At 37.1% G+C, this 23249-nt stretch overlaps 1 protein-coding gene across 10 annotated transcripts in view; it reads left to right on the forward strand.

The window, feature by feature from the left end:
* Window positions 1-23249, forward strand: part of ITSN1 (intersectin 1) — a 186140-nt gene that overhangs the window by 55391 nt on the left and 107500 nt on the right. For 9 of the 10 annotated variants that reach the window (XM_033133309.1, XM_033133327.1, XM_033133317.1 and 6 more), the window contains exons 5-9: window positions 4740-4900; window positions 11363-11542; window positions 13077-13173; window positions 16000-16100; window positions 22198-22261. In XM_033133309.1, the coding sequence (XP_032989200.1) occupies window positions 4740-4900; window positions 11363-11542; window positions 13077-13173; window positions 16000-16100; window positions 22198-22261 (603 nt within the window). Of the gene's footprint in view, window positions 1-4739; window positions 4901-11362; window positions 11543-13076; window positions 13174-14914; window positions 14962-15999; window positions 16101-22197; window positions 22262-23249 lie in introns of those variants that run through there. The other variant, XM_033133344.1, reaches the window with a different exon arrangement.

Below are 23249 nucleotides of genomic sequence, written 5' to 3' on the forward strand. Positions count from 1 at the left end.
TGTCACTCCCTCTCCTAGTCTTTCATCCTCGCTCCCACCCATTTTATTAGTTTCTTATTATCCTTCCTTTGTTTATTTTTGTGCAAAAAAAGTAGGTCCGTAATATATTCTGTGTACGTATTTACATTTTTTCCTCCTCCTTGTTACTTTGAAGGTAACCTATAAATGTTCTTCTTTGCTTTTCTCCCTTAATGACATATTCTGGAAATCACTCAGATCATTCCATAGAGATCTTTCTCATTTTCTTTTTACAGTTTCATACTGGTAGTACTTGTTGTGGAAGATATATCATAGTTTATTCAACCAACCTCCTGCATATGTACATTTAGGTTACTTCTAATATTTTGCAATTACAAACAACATAGCAATGTGTGAGCTACAGCATATATACTTTTGTATTGTTGGAGATCTATCTTCCGGGGAAATTGCTAGGAGTGGAATTGCTGGGTCAAAGAGTAAATGCATATGCAGCTCTGCAGTCCGATTGCCCTCCTTTTCAACTTAAAGCACTTTTCCTCACTGACAGTATATAAGAGTGACATATAGTTTATTTGTACACATCAAACAAAAAAAATTACCCTTAGTATTCAGCATACTTTGGTCCCTTTCACATCTCAACCCTGCCTATTGTAATGTACAGATTTTAATATCAGGCTAAACATTGTTTAAGATCAGTTTGTCATAAACAGCCATTGTTTGATTTATAATTTTTTTAAAATCTGCTTTAAAAATACACACACACACACACACACACACACACACACACACATATATTTATTTATTTAAAAGTTTTTTTGCAGAGAAGCCTCGAGAAATAGAATTCCAACTCTATTCCAGTGTACTGGGTAGAGGGTGGAGAGAGAACTAAGCTTTGTAAGAGTAACTACTGTATTTCTGTAGAGGCCTTTAAGTACCAAGAAGTTCCAACAGTAATGTTTTTGTTTTTTTGTTTTTTTTTTAATTAATCAATTTATTTATTTATATTGGGGAACAGTGTGTTTCTCCAGGGCCCATCAGCTCCAAGTTGTTCTTCAATCTAGCTGTGGAGGGCGCAGCTCAGCTCTAAGTCCAGTCACCGTTTTCAATCTTTAGTTGCAGGGGGCACAGCCCACCATCCCATGCAGGAATTGAACCGCCAACTTTGTTGTTGAGAGCTCACCCTCTAACCAACTGAGCCATCCGGCAGCCCCTCTGGCAGCTCAGCAGCAGCTCGTTGTCTTTAATCTAGTTGTGGAGGGTGCAGCTCACCGGCCCATGTGGGAATTGAACCAGCAACCCTGTTCAGAGCTTGTGCTCTAACCAGCTGAGCCATCCCACCACCGCCCCCCACCCCCAACAGTTATATTTTGTTAGTTGAAAAAAAAATTTTTTAGGCAAGATCACACAAAATCCTCAAGCAATATTTTGGGGATGTGGTGCGGGACTTACAGTCATGCACCTAGAACCTGGGATTCCGTGTTTCCTCTCCTCTCCCCTTGAGGCACTTCAGTGGACAGTTTCTTAGAAACTAATTTTTTCTAATTAAACCATTATTAGAAAGTCTTTTCTCCCCTAACCCACTCATTATTCCACATTGGATATTTCTGTTTCTCATTAGAAAACACATTTTTGGGGGCAGTGGTTGGGGGAATAGGGCGTGGGACTCTTATCTACCTGGTTTTTATTTTTTTTTTAAAGTGTGCAGGCTGATATTGATTGACGGAAACTTTTTTTTTTCCTGAAAGCCATTTGAAATAGCTGAATTATCTTTTTACAAATAGCAAAAGAAAGAAAAGTTCACCATTTCATTTTATTTAATTTCCTTTATAAAACCTGAAAGATAGCACAGAAATAAAGCAACCAGAGACCAGTCTCAATTATGAATATAGATGCAAAAAATCAAAACAAAATCTTAACAAGTAGAATTCCAGAATGTATGAAGACTATGACCAACTTGAATTTATGCCAGTGTTGCAAGGTTGGTTCAGAATCAAGAAATTCTCTCAGCATTATTATATTAGCAGATAAAAGGGGGGAAAAAAGGTGATCTGATCAGCAGATGCTGACTAGGCATTTGATAAGCCTTATTATATTAGCAGATAAAAAGAAAACGAGAAGGTATGATCAGATCAGATACTGATTAGGCCTTTGATAAAGAATGTAACCATTTCTAATAAGTGGAAAAGGGAACTGCCTAAGTATGCCAAGCTACTTGTGAAAATCACTACCAAATATTTTTCTAAATAATGAAACAGTACAGCCATTTCATTTAAACTCATAGCTAAGCGGGGATGCTCACACATTTAATACCATTCCTAATCTTTACTGGTCATAGAGGTAATAAGACCAATAAAACAGAGAAGAATGGTATAAATATTGGAAGAGAAAGTTTAACTTTTTTCCTAGTAATGTGATTTTTATACTTACCAAACCCAAGAGATTTTATTTTAGTTTAAAAAAATTAATAAGATTCATAGAATGTTGGTGGGATAGCTGAACGTAAATAGATCATTAACAGCAATTTGTTTTTCTGTGCTTGAAACAAAACACCTAAATATGGAAATGGGGGAAATGTTCCATTTAAAATAGTAACAAAAAAGGTAAAATTCCTAAGAAAAGTAATTACTTATTTGAAGAAGATGATATAATCTTATTGAAGGAAATGTTAGTAGAATTGGACATACTATTTTTTTTTTGGTGGACAGACTATCATAAATGAGTCGTTTTTCTAAAAAGGAATATATCTAATGCAGGTTCAGCTTGGATCCCAGTAGGGTTTTTTGTAGAATGGATAAATGATTTTATAGTTCATAGGGAAAAAGAAACATCTGTAAGTAGCCCAACAAAGTTTAATAAAAGGGAAAAAAGAAAGCCTTGCCAACTATCAGAATGTACCCTAGAGCGAGTGTGATGAAATCATTGTCATATTGATGGAATTGTTCAGTCAGAATAGATAATCCAGAAATAGGTCTCACTTCATATGAACATTTAATAAACAACAAAAATATGTTTTAGTTCAATGAGAAGAGGATGGATCAATTAATAAATGTTGCTGGGAAAGCTAGGTATCCATCTGGAAGAAATAAGGTCGAGCCCAGGGATAACATATCACACATACACATACAATTGCAGTTGGTTTAAAGATTGAAATGTAATAAAATAATCTTAGAAAATAAAGGACTGAAAAGGTACAAACTGTGTGATAAAAGAAATCTTTATATGTAAAAACGTAGAATTTCTTTCAGTAAAGATACTGTACACAAAACGAAAGACAAATAATAAATTTTAAAACATCTTTCAACAATTGACAGATAAACAGTTAATATGTAATACACAATGAGTTCTTATAAACTGACAAGGAAAAGACATGCAATCTAGCAGAAAACTTGGCAAAGGCTGTGAATGAGCAATTCATGTATGACTCCAAATGCCCAGAAACATATGGAAAGCAGTGCCCAGGCTCACTGGTAGTGAGTGAAATTCCGATTCCACTCCTGTGGTTTGCTGAAGGGGATCATTGACTGCAGGGGCCAGGGGTGGGTCTGTCTGAGGCAAAAAGGAGGTTCCGTAGCTGTGGGGTTCCGTTTCCCTCTTTGTGACCTTTTCTTGTTTTCCAAAAGAATAGTGGTGACTTGGACAATTTTTAACATTATTAGAGATTTTTAATTTTTTTTAAAGGTCATGCTTTTTATTGTGTTTCATGTTTTCCCTCTTTGACTTAACTCCAGCAACATTATTATAGCTTATTAATTATTACAGGATTATTTTCCATGAAACTTAATTTTTTTTTTTTGGATATTCCTTGGATGTGGCTTCTTGAAAAGATTGCTAGTCGTGGCAGTTTAGTTGGAGTAGCTGGTCTTACCATTTGATGTTTCAAATAAAATTGTTCTTAAGATTGGCTTAAAAAATTAAATTCTCGCTCTTTTAATATCTAGACTAAAAGAAACGAAATCTGAATGAACATTCTTCACACAGAAGAGGTTAAGTCATGCATATGCACAGTTTTCGTTTGGATCACAGTTTCCAGTTGCCAGGACAAACCCTTTTCTCCTGCTTACTCTTCTCTGAGAGAACATACTTTACATAAAAGCTCATTGCAAGTTACACTTGCCCGTTTCTGTTTGAGTACCATTTTCAAATCATAAACACAGTTGTAAGCTCATTTAATTAGTTTTCACAGCTTTAATCATATAGTAGAATGATACGAGTATAGCATGTCATGTCCCCATGGTGAGGAGTGTAGAGCCCCACAGAGGAGTTGGTGCAATCTAGTCAAGTAACTCTAGAAATAAACTCTCTGTTCCTAAATACTTTTTTTGCTGATACCTTTATTTTCACATACTTCACATAATAAAATTCATCCTTTGAAAGTGTATAATTCATTGTTTTTTTAGTCTCTTCACAGAGTTGTGCAACCATTACCACTATCCAAGTGTAGAACATTTTCATCACTCCATAAAGAAACTCTATTTGATATCCAAAGTACATGTCCTGAGATTCGGACTGAAAATTACCTCATGTATCATATAAGTAAAGAATAACACAATAAAAAGCATTTTATATTTATATAAAATCTTGTCAGTATTTCCAGGTTACTCTCAATAGCTTGATAAATAAATTTAGTTTTGTTTTGCTTTGTTTTTTCTCCCCAGGATTAAGGGAGCTGATTATTTTGTTTTTGTGTGGGTGGGAGTGGTAGTTTGGGAAACGTTCTTTCATGTTCATCTTAATTTTAAGCCCTTGCTATTGGTTTGCAGGGCACTGGCTGATATGAATAATGATGGAAGAATGGATCAAGTGGAGTTTTCCATAGCTATGAAACTTATCAAACTGAAGCTACAAGGCTATCAACTCCCCTCTGCGCTCCCCCCTGTCATGAAACAGCAACCAGTTGCTATTTCTAGTGCACCAGCGTTTGGTAAGTTTGAAAAGCAATTGATTACTATATTTCATTGTATATTTTAAAAATAAATGTTTCCCTTTTTCCCCCCTTTTCAGTTTCTAGCATTTGTGAAATTCTAGGGGGTAATTCTGACTGGAAAATAATGGCAATAGGCAGGAAAATAGTGCTGGAGGAGAACGAACATATTCACATTCTAATCCCAGGATGAGAGTGATCCAAATGAAGGCATGGGGGAGGGAGTAGGGCGGGGGGGGGGGGGGGTGTTGGAGGATGGGGGATGAGGGGCGAGGCAGATTCTCAGCGTGAAAGGAACAAACTTGCAGTCTGCTGCAGCATCTTCTGTCTTTTTCTTGCTCTTACTTGATTCTTGACATTGTCACATCCCTCCTTTTGGTTTTCTGTTTTCATAATATCTTTGTTTCTCCTTGTGTATAAACAACTGCTTTGGATTATGGTATCTCAAAAATCTATTTTTAAATTTACAGCACTGAGACAAATGGCCACATTTAAATTCTTAGAACAAAATGAGGCAGGAGAAAAATAAACATTGTTATCTCAATTAAAAACATAATTCCATAAAAAATGACCTTTTAGCCAGATAGTTTGCTTAAAAATTCATCAGTTATTAGTTGACTAAGATCACCAACCGTTCTGACTTCTCTGTTCTCACCCTAAACTTTGATTCTTTCGGTTGATTTAAAGATTACAGTAATCAGATGTAACTTCTGATTCCTGGGAAAGCTCTTAGACAGTTTAAACAAAACAGGGAAATTGTGGATAGAGTTTCTTTCCTTCTCTTCCTCCTGATGTATCTGATGACAGGTGATAGAGTGATGTAGATTGGGGGGGCAGTCAATAGTTGTTCAGGTTGTCTCTGGTACCGTTAATGATAAGCTGAGATAAATAAACAGTGTGGTTTTACTTAATAGATTTACTGTTGAAAACGAGCGAACTATGCATGTCCTTTCTTTTGGTGAGGTTTAGCTGTAAGACTGGTTTTTATAAGGGGAAGGGTGCAGGGTTTGAGTTAGGCAAGTAGGATAGTGATTCAAAAGAAGGAAACACTTATAAAGTCGTGTGGGCAAAGGCTGGGAAGAGCGGAAGTGAGCAGGACAGTAGGCTCCAGTGGCCGGGCCCTTGTCTATCGTGTGTGCTCAGTGTTTACCCTCGGTTAACCTGAGTCCAGAGGAAGAGAAGACTTATGCTGTGTGCAGACAGACACACTGAAGGAAGGAGGTACCAGGCATACGCACAGCACTTGCTGGAATTCAATTGGGTACCCTGAGGCAAGTCACAATATCACCGTACCCCATTTTCCTCCCACATTTTTAGACTAGAGGGGGGAAAACTGATTGTGGATAGATGGGATATTTTCAAGAATTATCCCTAGTCAAAAGAGATGGCTTCCAAAACACAGCCTCAGGTGAATGTATTTATTTAGAAACATACAGAAAATATTCAGAAAAGTTAGTCCATTGGTAATTAAATTTTTTTTTTAATTTATTTATTTTAAATGGAAGTAGCTCTGACTCTCTGAAGGTCCCTGTTGCCAACGTTTGGTCAGGATCCATGTGTTAAAACAGCTAACGGGTGTGTTTGGTTTTATGTTGGCTTCCCTTCCGGTGCTGCAAGAAGAAACCTCAGAGTAGAGAGAGGGTCAGATAACCAGAGGCATCCCATTTCCTCTTTTTCTCTCAAACCCGGGTGTCAGTTATTCTTCCTCTAACATTTAATATGTCTTCTCTTATTCCATTCTGCTATAGGAATTTCAACTCGAGAGATATTGCTGATTTATTTTCAGGAGGTGATGGCCTCACCGCCCAGAGCGTTTTCCAGCCACTTAAGTAACATGGCACTACCTCTGTGGGAACCTGGGATTTCTGATCTGACACCCTGCCAGTCAGTCGTTAGCTCTTCCCCTAGGCTCCTCCACTGCCTTTCACCTCGTTCTCAGCACGTCAACATTCTCAGTAAACTATTTTCAAGAGGCCAAATCATGAGATAATATCAGAACATAAGAGAAGTTAGAAGTACATGGTCCTGATCAAGTGTATTCTGGCCTTTCTTAGTATTTCTAGTTCCACAGCTCAGCTCAACCCAGGGTAATTTTTTTCTTACACTTCTGGCTACTTGGGAACAAAAGAATTTCTTACTATTATCATTATTTTCTAATTAGCATTAAAAATTATCTGACCAGGCATTTCCGAGCCCTTACATGGTGTGCCTTCAACATACAGTATTTTATGTGGCCACCAGTCACCCTGAAACTATGCAGAATCGCTGAGCTCTGCTATATAGATGAGGGAACTAAGATTCCAAGAAGTTGAACACTTTGCTTAAGACCATATTCAAAAACTGGAGGGAGAGTTGGTGCAAACACCTAGTTTTCCTAAAAACTCTCAGGTTCCTTATTATATACCTTCTTTCTCTCCCCCTTCATAGTCACCAAACCATCAGGTGACATGGGGCATCACTTTTCTGGGATTTGTTGTCTACATGTATTAATGCAAATGTTAACACCCCGTGCTATTAAAGCCAGCTAGGAGATGAGCAAGCATTTTCTTCAACTTCCCTATGTTAAGAAGAGGAAAATGGGGTACAGTGATATTGGGACTTAGGGTACCAAGCTGTATTTCAGCAAGTGCTGTGAGTATGCCTGGTACCTTCTTTCAGTGCATTTGTACACAGCATGGTTCTTTTATTCTGGATCCAACTATTTCAAGGGAAGTTCATTTTTCTTTTGTTTGATTTTTAAAAAATTATTTTTGGCCAGAAGTCCATGGTTTTATTGGAGTACACCAGTATTTTTAAGACCCTAATGTGTGTCCTAATTGCTGGGAACATGCTGGTGAGCAAGACATCATGGCTCCTGCTGTTGTGAAGCTTCTTGCCATGTTGGGGGAAACAAGCAAATAGATAAGTAAATAAGGTAATAAGATAGAAAGAGACCAATGAGACCAAGTTGTCAGGGCAGAATTCCTTGAGGAGATGACTTTTGAGCTGACTTAGAGATAGAGCCATGTAAAGACCTAGGGGAGAAGACCTCCAGGCAAAAGGAACAGCAATCGCAAATGTCTAAAGGCAAAAACTGAAGTATTGGCAGGCTAGCGAGGTAAGGCAGGGGCCACATGGTTTAGGGACTGATAAAGCCACTAAAGGGTTGGAATTTCTTATTCTGAGTGCATTTGAAAGCTGCGGAAAGCTTTTAACTGAGGGGAGTGACATGGTTGCTAGATACTTAGAAAAAATAATCTGTATTATCTGAAGACTGGATTGCTGGGGGACCAGAGTAGATCTGGGAACTCTGTAAGGAGCCCTTTGCCATGGGCAAGAGATAATGGTGATTTAGATCTGGGTGGCAAAAACCAAAGTGGAAGATAGCATAGGATTAAATTCATTATATTTTGAAGGACAAGTATATCAAGTTTTGGCCGTGGTACCTTGAGGGGCCTAGTAGATTGCCAAGTTGGGATAATGAGGAGGCAGATCGATCCATGTGTCTGGGACTCAGAGGAGAGATCCATCAGCTCTGAATCTGGTGTGGATGGCATTGCAAGCCCTGGGACTGGGTAAGATACCTTAGAGAAAGTGTAGCTAGCATAGGCAGAAGACTTAGAACCAAACCTTGGCATGCTGTGATATTTAAAAGTTGTTGGTTGGCGTCCTGGAAGCCAAGAAAAGTGATTCAAGAAGGAGGAGTGCTCCATTGTTTGAGTTGCTTCTGAGACACTGAGTAAGAATAGAACAGAAAAGTGATTGGATTTCCTAAGTTGAGTTTGTGGGTGACCTTGAGAAGCAGTTTTTTTGGAGTTGTAGGGATAAAAGCCTGATTGGAGGCTTGGAAGAGGCCTTTAACTCTAAAGGGGAGACAAAGCTGGAGGAGTATGCCAGCTGAAGAACGGTATGTTTAGGATGGGAAGTGCTTTCACAGTTTTAGAATGGAAAGGGAAAACTCAGTGATTGAGGAGAGATGCGAAATTTTCAAGAAATTCGCATAGTCAAGAAGGATGGCTCTTAAAACACAACATCAGGTAGATATATTTATTTAGAAATAAATAGAAAAATTCAGAAAAGGTAAAAGGATATAATCTTTGCAGTGGCTATTTAACAGCTGAGTAGGTCACTTAAAGTGGGAAAATTATAATGTTAGAGAGTAATTACAATGATTGTGCCTGGGATAAGAAAACCTGAAAGATCTGGAGCAGTCTGGTTCCTTTGAATTCACAAAACTGGAGGAGGAGAACGGAAACTGGAAATCCCAGGAAGCAAGGCACTCGTACAAATGAGCAACAGGCAGTATCCGGCAAGGTCGGATCCCACTTTGAGCTATTATTAGAAAAAAGAGAATAAAGAGCCAAATAACACCCTATGCACAGCGATAGCACACTAGTAGCCTATTTCAAAATGAGCTAAAAGATACTAAGAGAAGGATACCAGTCATGAAAGACCAACATAAATCAGAATTTTGAAACTTCAGAAATAAAGTGACAGAAGTCAGGCAAGAGTGAGAAATAAAAGAAAACGTCATTTCAGAAATAAGGACAAAATTACGAGCAACACAAGAGATAGTGTCTGAAAAGAAATAGAGGGAAAAAGAGGAAGATTTCAAAAATTAAAAGGAAATGAAAAAACGTAAGGATTTGAGAAAAATCGACAAATATTGAAGGCAAAGAAAATTGAATGTATGGTTGTTAACTGGAGTCCCTGAAGAAGAAAACCAAAGTAAGGGAATAGAACACATGTTAAAAACTAGCTCAAGACAACTTTCTTGAAATAAAAGATCTGAAAGTATATTTGAAAGAGTGTGTCATATACCTGAGAATGTCAACTGGAAGAGACCAACACTTAGATATATCCTGGGAAAATAAAAAATTATCTGGGCATGTAGAAAAAGAAAGCACATGACATACAAGGGAGAGAAGATTTAGAATATCTTTAGACTTTTTTACAGCAGTGCTTTATATGCCCAAAGAAAATGGAGTAAGACTTTTAGGATTCTCAAGGAAGGAGGGAGACAAGAATTTTGTATCCAGAAAAACCACATTAGCCATTGTTCCAACTCTCCAGACACTAACTTAGTATCTTATAATTAAGTTCAATTCCAACACTAACTACCCAGAGTTAGCATCAGATTCCACAGCTTTAAGGGCTCAATCCCACAAGATTGAACTCTTTTCAGACTTGAGTCACAAGTAATGGGTCTGCACGGTACCCACGCTTTTGTCCAACTTGACTATAAAGTCAGAGGTTCCCACAAACCCTTTTCTCCCATTCTATATAATTTGCTAGAACGGCTCATAAAACTCGGGGAAACAGTTTCGTTCACCAGTTTGTTATAAAGGATACTGATGAACAGCCCAGTGAAGAGGGATCTAGGGTGGGGTCCAGAGGGTCCTGAGTGCAGGAGTTTCTGTCCCTGTGAAGTTGGGGTTCACCACTCTCCCAACATGTGGGTGTGTTCACCAGACCTGAAGCTCCCAACCCTGTAGTGTAGGAGTTTTTCATGGAGTTTTCATTATGTAGGCATGATTAATTAAATCATTGGCCATTGATAACCTCAATCTCCAGCCCCTCTACCCTCCCCTGAGGTGTGGAGGTGGGGGTGAGGTGGGGTGGGACTTTTCAGTCTTGAAATCGTTCCTTGGGAAATCCACTTTCCAACACTTTAATCATGACTTGGTCTTTCCTGTTACCAGCTCCCATCTTGCAGCTACTTACGGACCCCCAGCCACCAGTCACCTCATTCGAATACTAACAGAGATCACTCCAGAAATTGCAAGGGTCTCAGAAGCTCTTGTGTCAGGAACTAGGGACCAAGACCAAATATAACAGATGTTCCCATCAGTCAGGAAATTACAAGGGTTTTAGGAGCTCTGCCAGGAACGGGGGATGAAGACCAGATATGTATTTCGTATTATATCACAACATCACGAGTTGAGACAGAGAAACAAAAAAGGAAGGAAACATTTATTTTAGTTGTATCATTTCTTCATTTTTTGGTTGAAATACTTCTATAAAGAGAAACTTCCCCATCAAATGTTCGGTAACTCTGAGGTTCAGTGTATAAAGGAAAGGCAGGATAAATGTTTGATTTATTTTCCCCCTTTATTTACTAATTTTCAAAATATATTGATTACCTGTGGTGACCAATTAGAATATTTAATTTGTTTGTTTTTAAATGGTGTTATGAATTGTGAATTTGATTCTCTTTGGTGGCTTTCAGTCCATTACTGTTATTATTATTGATCCTTAACTTTGGCCAGTAGATCCTTTTTCACGTTGGATCTTGAGCCCTTTTGATTGATCCTTGACATGATATTTGGTACTCTTTAAAATGATTAATCTGAATTCATATTATACATGGGAATATATTAAAATTGAGAAGTGATTTTCTTCTTCAAGCGGTCTTGGATTCATTATCACTGAATGTTGAAATGTGATTCCTTGTGAATTTTATTGGGAATTCTTTCTTCGTAGGTATAGGAGGTATTGCCAGCATGCCACCACTCACAGCTGTTGCTCCAGTGCCAATGGGATCCATTCCAGTTGTCGGAATGTCTCCACCCCTAGTATCTTCTGTTCCTCCAGCAGCAGTGCCTCCCCTGGCTAACGGGGCCCCCCCTGTTATACAACCTCTGCCTGCATTTGCTCATCCTGGTATGTGGCCTGATGAATCCATAGACTGAATTTTTACAACTTGTATTTTACTCTTCATTCTTGTTAAATCTTCTGTCTTAACTGTCTGGTTATATTTAAGTGGTATTTTATTCCAGAGAAAAATAGCTTCATTTTTTTCATTTAAGTTCTCATTTTTTTCAACACATTAAATGAGGGATGTGCTAGGTTAGAGAGAAGGAAAGGAAAATGGAATTATGGGACTCTGGGTACCACTGTGGACCAAGGTGAACTCAACAGCTAAAACCAAGAGCATAATGTCCTTTCAAGGGCTTGACCAAAGCAACCGAAGTTTACATAGTATTTTAATGTTTTGTACTTCCATGTATCATTTACTATTTTTCTTTAGCTGCTACGACTTGCTAATGAACAAGCCAATCCCTTCAGAGAAGAATTATGTGGTGGTGGGGGCCGGGAGAACATTGCTTTTTTGTTTTGTTCTGTTGTTGTTGAAATGGAGTGACAGGGGAAGGAAGTCTATTAAATGACTAAATATATTAAAATCGTAGCATTATATACTTGCTTAATTGAAGAAAAGGATTAAAAAGTTCCTGATTTAGTTAATTTCATCTTGAGACTTTACTCAGTCTTTTTCCCATTGATTAAAAGAAAGCATAAATTGTAAATGTTGATGGCTTTCGTCTAACAAATCTTACTGAATCCGTATCAATATGGAAAGTATCTTTTTAAAAAGTATGTTGGATATATGTGAGTAAATTCAGTGGTGACGACTATGGGTTTGGGCATTATATTTGAATTACTATTTCTGTGCATAGCCCTTGGATTTATTACATCTGTCAGGATATGTCTCTAAGTTATAGCCAAAGAATCTAAATGTACCTCTTTTTTGAAGATTTTCTTGTCACGTATAGTTCATCTTTCATATGTGACCATGACTACAGACATGATGGCAGCCAAGAAAGTGCTTGTTTTTCCAAGGATACCAGTGAATCCCCACACCATCTTGTTTCCTTTGGTGGTTAATGGCCGATGTTGCGAAACAAAGGCAAGGATGAGGGAATGTGGCCATAGCTCAGAGTTTTTTTTGTGACACACAGCTAACCAACTGAATGAGAATCAGACACAAAAGCTGACCCTCCCTAGCGTCACGTTATCTGGCCAAGACTGCAAGTCTGTGACTTCTTGGCTGTCACATCTGGAACTAATACTTCAGCTCCTTTGGTGCCGTTAAGATGCCATCTGTATATTTAAGCTGTTACTTCTATTACTGTTGACAGATCCTATAAAATATGATACTAAATGCTTAATGAAAAGTAAAATTTTATGGATGTATACATTACTACTTAGTAAGGTGATTTTCAGTAGGAACAAATAAATCTAGCAGTGTTTTTGGCAAGAGGGCAGGAAGCCAGGAGGGAGTAACTCTTTTTGAGTCCAGAATGGTAAGGAAGGAGGAATAATTTCTGCCTCAGACTTGATGACTGTACATTTTAATTTTTGTAATTGTCTTATTTTTGTAGGATTAAAATTATTCAACATTTATTTATTTTTACAGCAGCCACATTGCCAAAGAGTTCTTCTTTTAGTAGGTCTGGTCCAGGGTCACAATTAAACACTAAATTACAGAAGGCACAATCATTTGACGTGGCTAGGTAAGTTTGCTTGTTTTTAAATGGGCAGTTTGGTTCAAGCCATTATCTGATTAACTCATAAATGTGAAAATGAATTAGCTGTGTTCTTTACTTATTATCTTTTTTTATTTTGTAGAATGCCAAAATTTTTCTTGATTCTGGATAATGTTATTAGGTTTTATCATTTATTTGTTGCAGCGATGACAGAATCAAGGACATGACATTTCCTTTAAAGGCTTTGCATGTTGTTTTTTTAAGAGAATAATAAATACATAGTAGTAAATGTTTAAAACTAACTAATATTCTAGGTGTGAGGGAAAAAAGCAATTACATATTTTGTGTTAATCATCAAAAGTTTACTAATAAAAATTTTTAGATGAAGATTAGAGCCACAATTGGCCTTTTTAAAAATTCTATCCCAGATAATTTTGAGGAGTCTGTGTGGATTATTAGTAAAACGTTATTTAAGATCAATTTTTATGAAATGAGTTATTCAGATTAGTGGACAGTTTTTATTAACCAAATATGTGGCTCGATTTTGGCAAAGCTTACATGACCTTACTGCTTATGTGTTGGCCAATCTTGGTTTCATATTATCTTTCATATTTTTATTTTCTTTTATCCTTATTTTTTTCCCTTGCATTCTGCTACACTAAGATGAAAACTCTTAGATGACTCTTTGTAAGCTGTCAAAACTCTTGGACTGAAAAGGGAATGTAAATGAAGACAACTCCATCTTTTCTTGTTTCAATACTCATTAGAAATCTTTCCTAAGTGAATCAAGTCATTTTTTCCACTCTAGAGAGAAAAGTGTGTTGGATATAGTTCAGTAATTCATTACCTTAAAAAAAAAAAAAGATTTAAAGAAAATCCATAAACTGAAAAGCACTGTCCCAGATGCTTTATGTGCATTAACTCACTCAATGCTCACCTTCTTCCCCATGAAATGACTCTTGTTATCTCTGTGTTATAGGTGAGGAAGAAGCTCAGAGGCATTAAGTGACTTGCTCAAGATAATATTAACTCTTAAGTGACAGGGCTAAGAGTTGAACTGAGTTCTTTCTGATTTTAAGGCATAATTCTTAACCATGGAAGTTTGCTGCAAAAGCTTCAGTTAATTGTGGTATACAGATATTTGTGTTCCACTTAATTAAGATTTTACTTTTAAGATTCAGGAACATTTATTGAGCATCTACTTGTCAGACACCTGATGAATCTTACTCACCCCCCATTATCGTCCTATGTAGTAGATACTGTCTCAGAATTGTGAATGAGAAAATAAACCCAGAGAGGTTATATTCCCCACCCCTCATTTACAGCTTACAGATTTAAACCCAGATCATCTAACACCAATTTCCAAATTTCTTATTCTTTCTCCAGTACCATGCTGGAGTTTTGAGTTTTCTTCTGACTTTCCACAAGGGATTTTGAAATCTGTCTTAAAATTGATTTATGACATTAGAATGAATAAATAATACTAGCAAACATTAATGCTACTAAGATAACTGTGTTTTTTTAGGTAGTCATTTTTTCAGTGTTTAAATTTCTAGCAAATTTTTGCAATGTGGCATCTAACTCTTTGGTTACCGATTAATGAATATTTAGTCCATTTACATTCTCAGGAGTTTGGTAGAAAACTATACCTTGATAAGTGTAATCTGGGACAACTTCTGTGGGTAACACCCTCCATTCCTGGGGTGCAGAAGAAAGATAATTAGCTTCTTGACAGATAGGCAAGTTGGAATCAGCAGAATATTAGTTTAAAATGAGAGACTTGTTGCAGAAGTATGCATGGCAGAATAGATCTTGGTAAGTGTTTTTTATTAAGAAATTTATAAAAATTGAAAAGGGGAATTTATATAGGTACTTTTCAAGTGATTGGAAGCCATTTCCTATGCTTATGAAGTGCATATAAGTACATAGATAACGTATATAAGTGATGACTAAGAGGTTCAATTTATGATTAGAATTTTGATTTTACATGTAAGAAATAGATCTTTTTTTGAAGTGAAAGCAAATGGCACAAGGGACATTAGTTGTAATCTGTCCTGGAAGTGGAGTGCCATTTTTTACTGTTCATTTAGCCATTGTGGTTACATTGCCCTATTTAGACATTGGGCTCTTAACAAGCCAGGGGGACCCTTGTGCTACTTGTGTGGCAACTGCTCACTGGGAGGTCCAGACCCAAACTGCCTGTTGGCAGGGGCTTCCTCAGGTGTGGGTTGCTGCCTTGGCAAGGAAAGGTTGGCACTGGGTCGCAGGCAGAAAAGCAGAGCTCGCTCCATGACCCCTCGCTGATTTGCCATGACCCCAGGAACGTTCTCGTCTTTCTGGGCAACTTTCCATTTGTGGGAATTGAAACTTCCCAGAATGAAATAATTTCCTTCCATTAAGAAATACATCCTGTATTTTGGTGTATAGAAAGCTAAACATTTTAAAGAATTAATATGTTTAAAGGCAGTTATTTGTCTGCTATCAGCATTGCTTTTTAAACCCAAAGAGTACTGTTTAGAAAAGCCTTGACATTAGTGTATCATCTCGGTTCCAAGAAGATTTTCCATACTTTTGTAGAACCTTTAAATTATTAAATTGTATATATACTTGAAACAGCCACACCATCTGTTGTGTTTACCCTTCAGCTTAATTGTATCTGTTGTGAAAGAAATGTTGATAACTTAAAAATGAAATGGACACACTCATTACAAAAGATTCAGAAATTGTGACTCAAAAGTGAATAAAAGGTTAAAGTTAGTTTCTAGAAAAGTTCTTAGTCGGCTGTTTTTGAAGAACTTCCATTGGCAGTTGCTTACTCTTCATCCTTTTTTCCTCTTCCTCTTTTCCCCACAGTGTCCCACCCGTAGCAGAATGGGCCGTTCCTCAGTCATCCAGACTGAAATACAGACAGTTGTTCAATAGTCATGACAAAACTATGAGTGGACACTTAACAGGTATTTACAAACAAAAAAAAGTTGAGTGAAATAGGATCTTTGTTCTAAATGCGATTGTTTCTAGATGTTAGGCCAAGGATATTTTCCAAACATCTTTCCCTCTTGGCTTTTTCTGAGCAGGATTTCACTGTGGTTCTTATCTTGAGCTCTCATCTACTGATAAAGCCATAGTTACATTATCCTTTAGTGCCCCTGGCTTTTGCCCCATTGCTTCTTGGTAAATGGAACAGAGACCAAGGTTCCTTCTGCACCCTGAATGCCACTCGTATGCAAATCAAAGCACTGGCAAAGAAACACTGCTGTGAATAAAAAGCGGTTCAAGTTCTGAAGTCCAGCTTTGTAGATGAACTTGAAACCACCTACGCAAAAAGTCGGTGTTTAAGGCAGTAGGTAGGGTGAAAGGTAGCTAAGTGGCTGGGGAGTCTTGAACCTGGCCATGCCACCAACTAGGTAGAGGTCACTTACTTTACCTATTTGGATCTCATTCATGCATAAGAGGCCAGAGTTCAGTTATATTATCTCAGTGGATTTTTTTCTTTTTTAAAATATTCTGTCATCTACATCAGGAGAGTAGAAAGGATTTTAGGATACTGTCCAGAAATCTTTCTAATGAGGGATTAAACACAATTGATCAGTTATAAGGAAAAGCTTAATTTTAATAAAGGAAAATAGAGACCTCTGATAGGACATTAAAAGTGTAAAAGGGAAAAATATAACTGCCCTTTAATAAGTATAAAAGGAAGGGAGAAAAAGTTTTCTTGCGGTGGAGAAGCACTGGTATATAACACAAAACACTCAATTTTTGATTCTTTTTTTGTTATCACTTACAATTGTAATTTTTACTTCCAAAAGAAAAATTTATCCTTGTTTAAAAATGTCAGGATTGGGTGAGACTTTGAAGGGTTCTGATCTAATCTTGAACCCTATCCCCATAAAAGATCTCAGCAGTCCTCTCAAATAAGCATGTATTTGTAACTGAAGGGGCGAATTATAAGTATAAACAAATTCTCTCTATGCTACTCTTTCTCTCTGCTAAAGCAGTAGCTGTCGTTTTTATACATAGCATGAAAAAGCAGTCCGGCTTATATAGGCAATGAAGGAATATTCAATAGCATAGTTTTAAATACTGGTGAACACGGTTTGTTTGACACCAGTACTCCATACAGACCCAGAACTACATTACCAGTAAATCTGAAAAAATTTATTCAAAGCATTGTGGGTATTTGCTGTGAGTTAATTAAAATAGTATTCAGATGCGACATTGATGTAAAATTCCATCTTGGTAGGATGTGTGTTTTAAAGTGCAGCATCTTCAGCCCAAAGGTAATGACCCAGGCATTTTAGTATCTAGATTGTTTCATATCTGAGGCAGAAAGTAAAATTTGTAATATACTGGAAAGAGCAGATTTTGCTAATGTTTGTCTGCGTACTTATTACTGTTTTGTCCTGACAAGAATGTAAGGTGGAATTTTATTTTCAAGCCAGATCTTTGTATACTCATAGCAAATAAAATAATTTATTATTGTAAATTTAAAAATAGGAATAAATTAAAGAAATCCAGTTTTCCCTTTGTGAGGAATCAATATAAGGGTGTGTTTCGAGCTAAATAAGACTGTTGATGGAAGCAGAGCTGGTTTGTTGAGATGAATGAAATACGAAGACCATTGTCATGGTCACAATTTAGAAAATAATTATGTGAATCCTGAACCCCCAAAGCAGTTACCCATTCAGCTTAAGGATAAGAGGAATAGTTGAGAAAAGTTCCCAGAATATAAAGGCCCAAGTAAAATGTATAATTTTTTTTTTTTTTTTATTTTTTTTTATTTTTTATTTTTTAATTTATTGGGGTGACAATTGTTAGTAGAATTACATAGATTTCAGTTGTGCAATTCTGAATCACATCATCCATAAATCACACTGTGTGTTCACCACCCAGAGTCAGCTCCCCTTCCATCACCGTACATTTGATCCCCCTCACCCTCATCCCCCACCCCCCAACCCCCTTACGCTCTGGTTAAAATGTATAATTTAATATTCTTAATCTCGTTTTTACTTCATGGCTTTGTTTTTTGTGTGTTCTTGTTTTAAAGGAACCAGAAAACATTTTTACAGCTTGTTCATAATTGCAATTTCTTAATCTAATGCAACTGTTCTCAACCTTGGAGTTGTGACATCCTAGTGTTATGAATACCAGTTTAGTACAGGAGTATTAATATTTTAATATCAATTAGAGGAGAATCCAGGTCATCCTTATACTGTCACTCAGTTGCATTCATGTGTGTTTTGGAATGGAGTGGAATTAGTTAGCACCGTAAGAATTGCACCTAACCTGCAGCCTAGCTGGTCTGTGCTGTAGCCTGTGGCAAATACCCACTGTTAATGTACTGTTGGTGGTCAGAGCAATTTCTGATCACCATTTTGTTTCATTCACATCTGTTTGGATGCCATCGAAGTGTGGCTTTATCTGTAAGAGTATGTTGTGGGCCTACCGTGTTTCCCTGAAAATAAGACCTAGCCGGACAATCAGCCCTAATGCGTCTTTTGGAGCAAAAATATAAGACCCGGTCTTATTTTACTATAAGACCCGGTGTAATGTAATGTAATGTAATGTAATATAATATAATATAATATAATATAAATTAATATAATATAATATAATATAATACTGGGTCTTATATTAATTTTTGCTCAGAAAGATGCATTAGAGCTGATGGTCCGGCTAGGTCTTATTTTCTGGGAAACAGTAAGAATACCATTGGTTGGTCCCAAGCAAAAGAAAGTGAGAACCTCTGAGCTTGTGACATGAGTTTGTCCACTGTGGGAAGTGAAGCTAATCTAGCAGTGGCACCATTTACCTGGTTGATTGAGCTGATATACCTGGTTAAGTGTGAACCCCTTGTTCCTTCACAGCTCGATGTGTATGCTCTTAAAAGAGACAGTTTCATACAATAGAGGAGGCCCATTCTTTAATCAAGGTTAAATAAGGACCTGTAGAATTCTGGCAAACCTGTTAATGTTAGCCCTCTTCTCAAAGAGGTGTTTTATTATCTGCTTGCATTCTTAACCGATGAATGTGCTATTTGGTTATTCATATATTAATCACAAAAGCTATAGTCTTAGCCATTGTTTGAAATAAAGCATTAACTTCATTTAGTTCTCTAGCCTCATCTAGTCATGCTTTCTTATCCAAACACGGATGCCCAGAGTAGGGTTTATGAACTTGAGATTTCTGTTTATCCCCATAATGTTTGTGTATAAGCCAGTATTCCAAAACTGATGTCCTTTTTTGAATGTAGGTTTCCACAGGATAGTTCTGTGCATTCAGAGCTCAATTTTATGCTGTCCTGTTATGCGAAGAGGCTACGTGAGCTGTTGCCTATCTATTTTAATGTTTCACAACCTTGTCTTAGGACATACAGAGTCAACTGTTAGAATTGCAAAAGATAATTGTGATCTTCTGGCGCAGGGGTCATGACACTTTTTCTGTAAAGAGCAAAATAGTAAACATTTTAGGCTTGCAGCCATACACTGTCACAACTACTCAACTTTGCCATTGTAGTATAAAAGCAGCCTTATGTCGTGCTTAAATGAATGGACATGGCTATGTTTCAATAAAACTTTATTTACAAAAGCAGGTGGTGGGCCAGATATGGCCTGTGGACTGTGGTTTGCCAATCCCTGTTCTAGATCATTTCCTTCATTTCAGAGATGAAGGAACTACCTCTTAGAGAGTGAAAGTAGTTTTGTTAATGTCACATTAGAGAGTGGGAAGTCAGGACTGGAATCCATATCTCGTGATATCCAGGTCCAGGGCTAATTCTTTTCATTTATTGTTACACTTTTTATTGGTAGTAGATGAAATATTACCTTTCTTTTACATAGTTCTGAAATAGAATTATTACAAGTATAAATTAAAGCATTCACTAAAGTTTTGCTAATTCAACTCTAATGTTGCCAATTCTAAAAACAATGTTAAAGACTAAGTAAAATGATCAGTGAACTTTTTTCATTCCAACATTTCACAGAACTTGTAGACCTTTCACATTAATTCAATAAAGATTGTTTATTATTTGTAGGTGCTCACACACACACACACACACACAGTCTCTCTCACACACACAAATGCACATGTGTTTTGGTGCACATGTGTTCACCAAAACTTAGAGTGTTCACTATTTATCGTAGCCCCAAACTGTGACATAGTATACAGCAGTTAGGAGTATGTTCTACAACTACATACAATAATATATTGGGCAAATAAGCCAAACTTAACATAGACACACTCTACCATTAGAAATTAGGCTACACTTAGTGGGAGGGGATGATTGAAGGGAGTTCAAGGGGGGCATCTGGGATGCTATTTCATGGTCTGGGTACTGTTTACTTGACCATTTCCAGTTTGGAAATTAATTAAGCTGCATACATGTGCACATGTAAAAATACACAGGTATATATTCATGTGTGCTGTCTGCCCATATTTTATAGGTAAATAAAAGTTCAAATATTGTCAGTAATGTTAATTACCATTTAGTGAGCACTTTTATGTGTTAGCACTATGCTAAGCTCTGTGTTATGGTTTGTAACACGATGGCTCATAGACATGTAACTCTGGAAAGGACTCCTGAAAAAAGAAAACTAGGGTCTAACAAGTGAAGAAACTGCCTGTCCAACGGCACTTGGCAAATTCTAGACTGAACCAGGACCAGAGCCCACAGCCTCCCACTTGGTTCACCAGTGCTTTTCCTGCCGTTCTCTGGAGTTCCTGTGCTGGAACCTTCTGGTGATGCTCAGAGATGGCCAACCATTGTGGCTTGCTGTGCGAAAACACATCCACTTCGGTGTTTGTGATGAGGTGCCCTATGAAAAGTGAAATAGCTCAAAGCACAAGTTTGTACACAGGCATCTTTCCAACACAATTGCTACAGCTTTCCATTCCTTGGTCCATCAGTCATCCTGGGATCATAAACCCCAAGAGGTAGGGCTGGAAAGACTTACTGTGTTTCCCTGAAAATAAGACCTAGCCAGACAATCAGCTCTAATGTGTCTTTTGGAGCAAAAATTAATATAAGACCTGGTCTTATTTTACTGCAATGTAAGACCGAATCTTTATAATATAGTATAACGTAATGTAATATAATATAATAAATACCGGGTCTTATTTTACTATAATATAAGACCGGGTCTTACATAATATAATATATAATATAATATAATATAATATAATATAATATAATATAATATAATACAATATAATATAATATAATACCGGCTCTTATATTAATTTTTGCTCCATAGACGCATTAGTGCTGATTGTCCTGCTAGGTCTTATTTTCGGGGAAACATGGTATTTGTCTCTCTCTCCCTACTACTGGTTTATTCAAACACTCAAAATCTCCCATTGTAACTTTGTCTAATATCTAAGGCTAGTTTCATTCCAGAAATGAAGATATTTACAGATATTTGAAGAAATGAGAGCAGATTTTGAAAGGAGAATGGAAATTCCAGGAATTCTTTTTAATTGCTAACATAGGAAATTCTAATCCTGGCTGTGATATTGACCATTTGTGGAACCTTGAGCAAGTCATATTGTTGTTGTTGTTGTTGTTGTTTTAAGTCTGTATACTGAAGTAGTTAGAAGAGTTCTCTCTAAGGTCCCTTCCCCCTCTAAAATTCTCTGAATTTTCCCTGAATTTGTCTGCTACTAGTTGTGGTGGAGTCAGCAGGTGGTGGCAGATGTTGCATTTAGAGAGGGTAAGTTTCATCTTTGTAAATAAAAGCCTAATACTAATAGAGATGGTATATGGACAAAAGGGCAGGGTATATTTTGAAACGTTCATCTTTTACAGACTCGTTCTTCATTCATCATCCATTTAACAAACATTCATTGAGTGTGTGCCAGTTGCTGTGCTTTGTGTTTCTTACACTCTCCATTGGGGCTTAATTTCCTTTTTAAAAAGCCTCTTGGGTAACAGCAAATATTGTTTAAAGCACTGTGATTGCATGAGGTTGCATAGTACATATGTGCAGAACACTGGACTTCCCGGATGGTGACGATGTGCTGATTCATCTTTATACTTTTTTCCTGGTTTCTGTTTAGGTCCCCAAGCAAGAACTATTCTTATGCAATCAAGTTTACCGCAGGCTCAGCTGGCTTCAATATGGTAAGGAATGAAAAGCTCCTTGGTTTGTATAGCATGGAAACTTTATTTCTTAAACTGGTATGGGCTCATCTGTCTTTGGATTAAGACCATTATTTATAGAGGGGACATATGGGGTATGCTTCGTTTTTTAACGACTTGTAATGATTACCTGTCTTTTTCCCCTTTTCATTTTGAAAAATGCAAAAGTAGAGAGATTAATATAATGAATTCCCAAGAGCTCATAACCCAGTTTGAATAAGTGTCAACTCAGGGCTAGTCCTGCTTCGCCCCTCTTTCCTGATTATTTTAAGCCAAATCTCAGTCATATTGTTTACAACTTCTGATAATTCACCTTGTATGTCCAAAGGAGATAGAGATTTCTTTCAACATGTCTGCCGTGTTTCCCCGAAAATAAGACCTAACTGGAAAATAAGCCCTAGCCGAGTTTTCAGGATGACATCCCCTGAACATAAGCCCTAATGCATCTTTTGGAATAAAAATTAATGTAAGACCCGGTCTTATTTTCAGGGAAACACGGTATAATGCCAATTGTCCACCTAAAGTTTTTAATAGTATTTTATTAAGTTAGTATTCAAATTCAGATAGTATTCAGATTCCTTAGATTGCCTCGTAGTGTTTTTATGGTTGATTTATTTCAGGACTAAAATAAATGTATTTTGTACTAATTAGTTAATACCTCTTTTAAGAATCCTTTAACCTGTTAACTCCTCCTGTCTTGTTCTGAACCCCTCCCCTCTACCGCACCCCCCCAAAACAACTGAGACATTTGTTTGATCGTTTCTTATAGTCTAACTTTTGATGACTGCATCCTTGTGGTGTTAATTTATTCCTGTATTTCCTGTAGATTGCTGATTAGATCTAGAGCAAGCTGTCTTCACCTCGGCACGATTAACATTTTGGGACTGACAGTTGTTTGTTGTGGGGGCTGTCCAGTGCATTGTAGGTTGTTTAGTCCCATCTCTGGCCTCTACCTACTAGATGCCAGTAG

Source organism: Rhinolophus ferrumequinum, chromosome 2 (genome assembly GCF_004115265.2).
Source record: "Rhinolophus ferrumequinum isolate MPI-CBG mRhiFer1 chromosome 2, mRhiFer1_v1.p, whole genome shotgun sequence".
Taxonomy (NCBI): Eukaryota; Metazoa; Chordata; class Mammalia; order Chiroptera; family Rhinolophidae; genus Rhinolophus; species Rhinolophus ferrumequinum.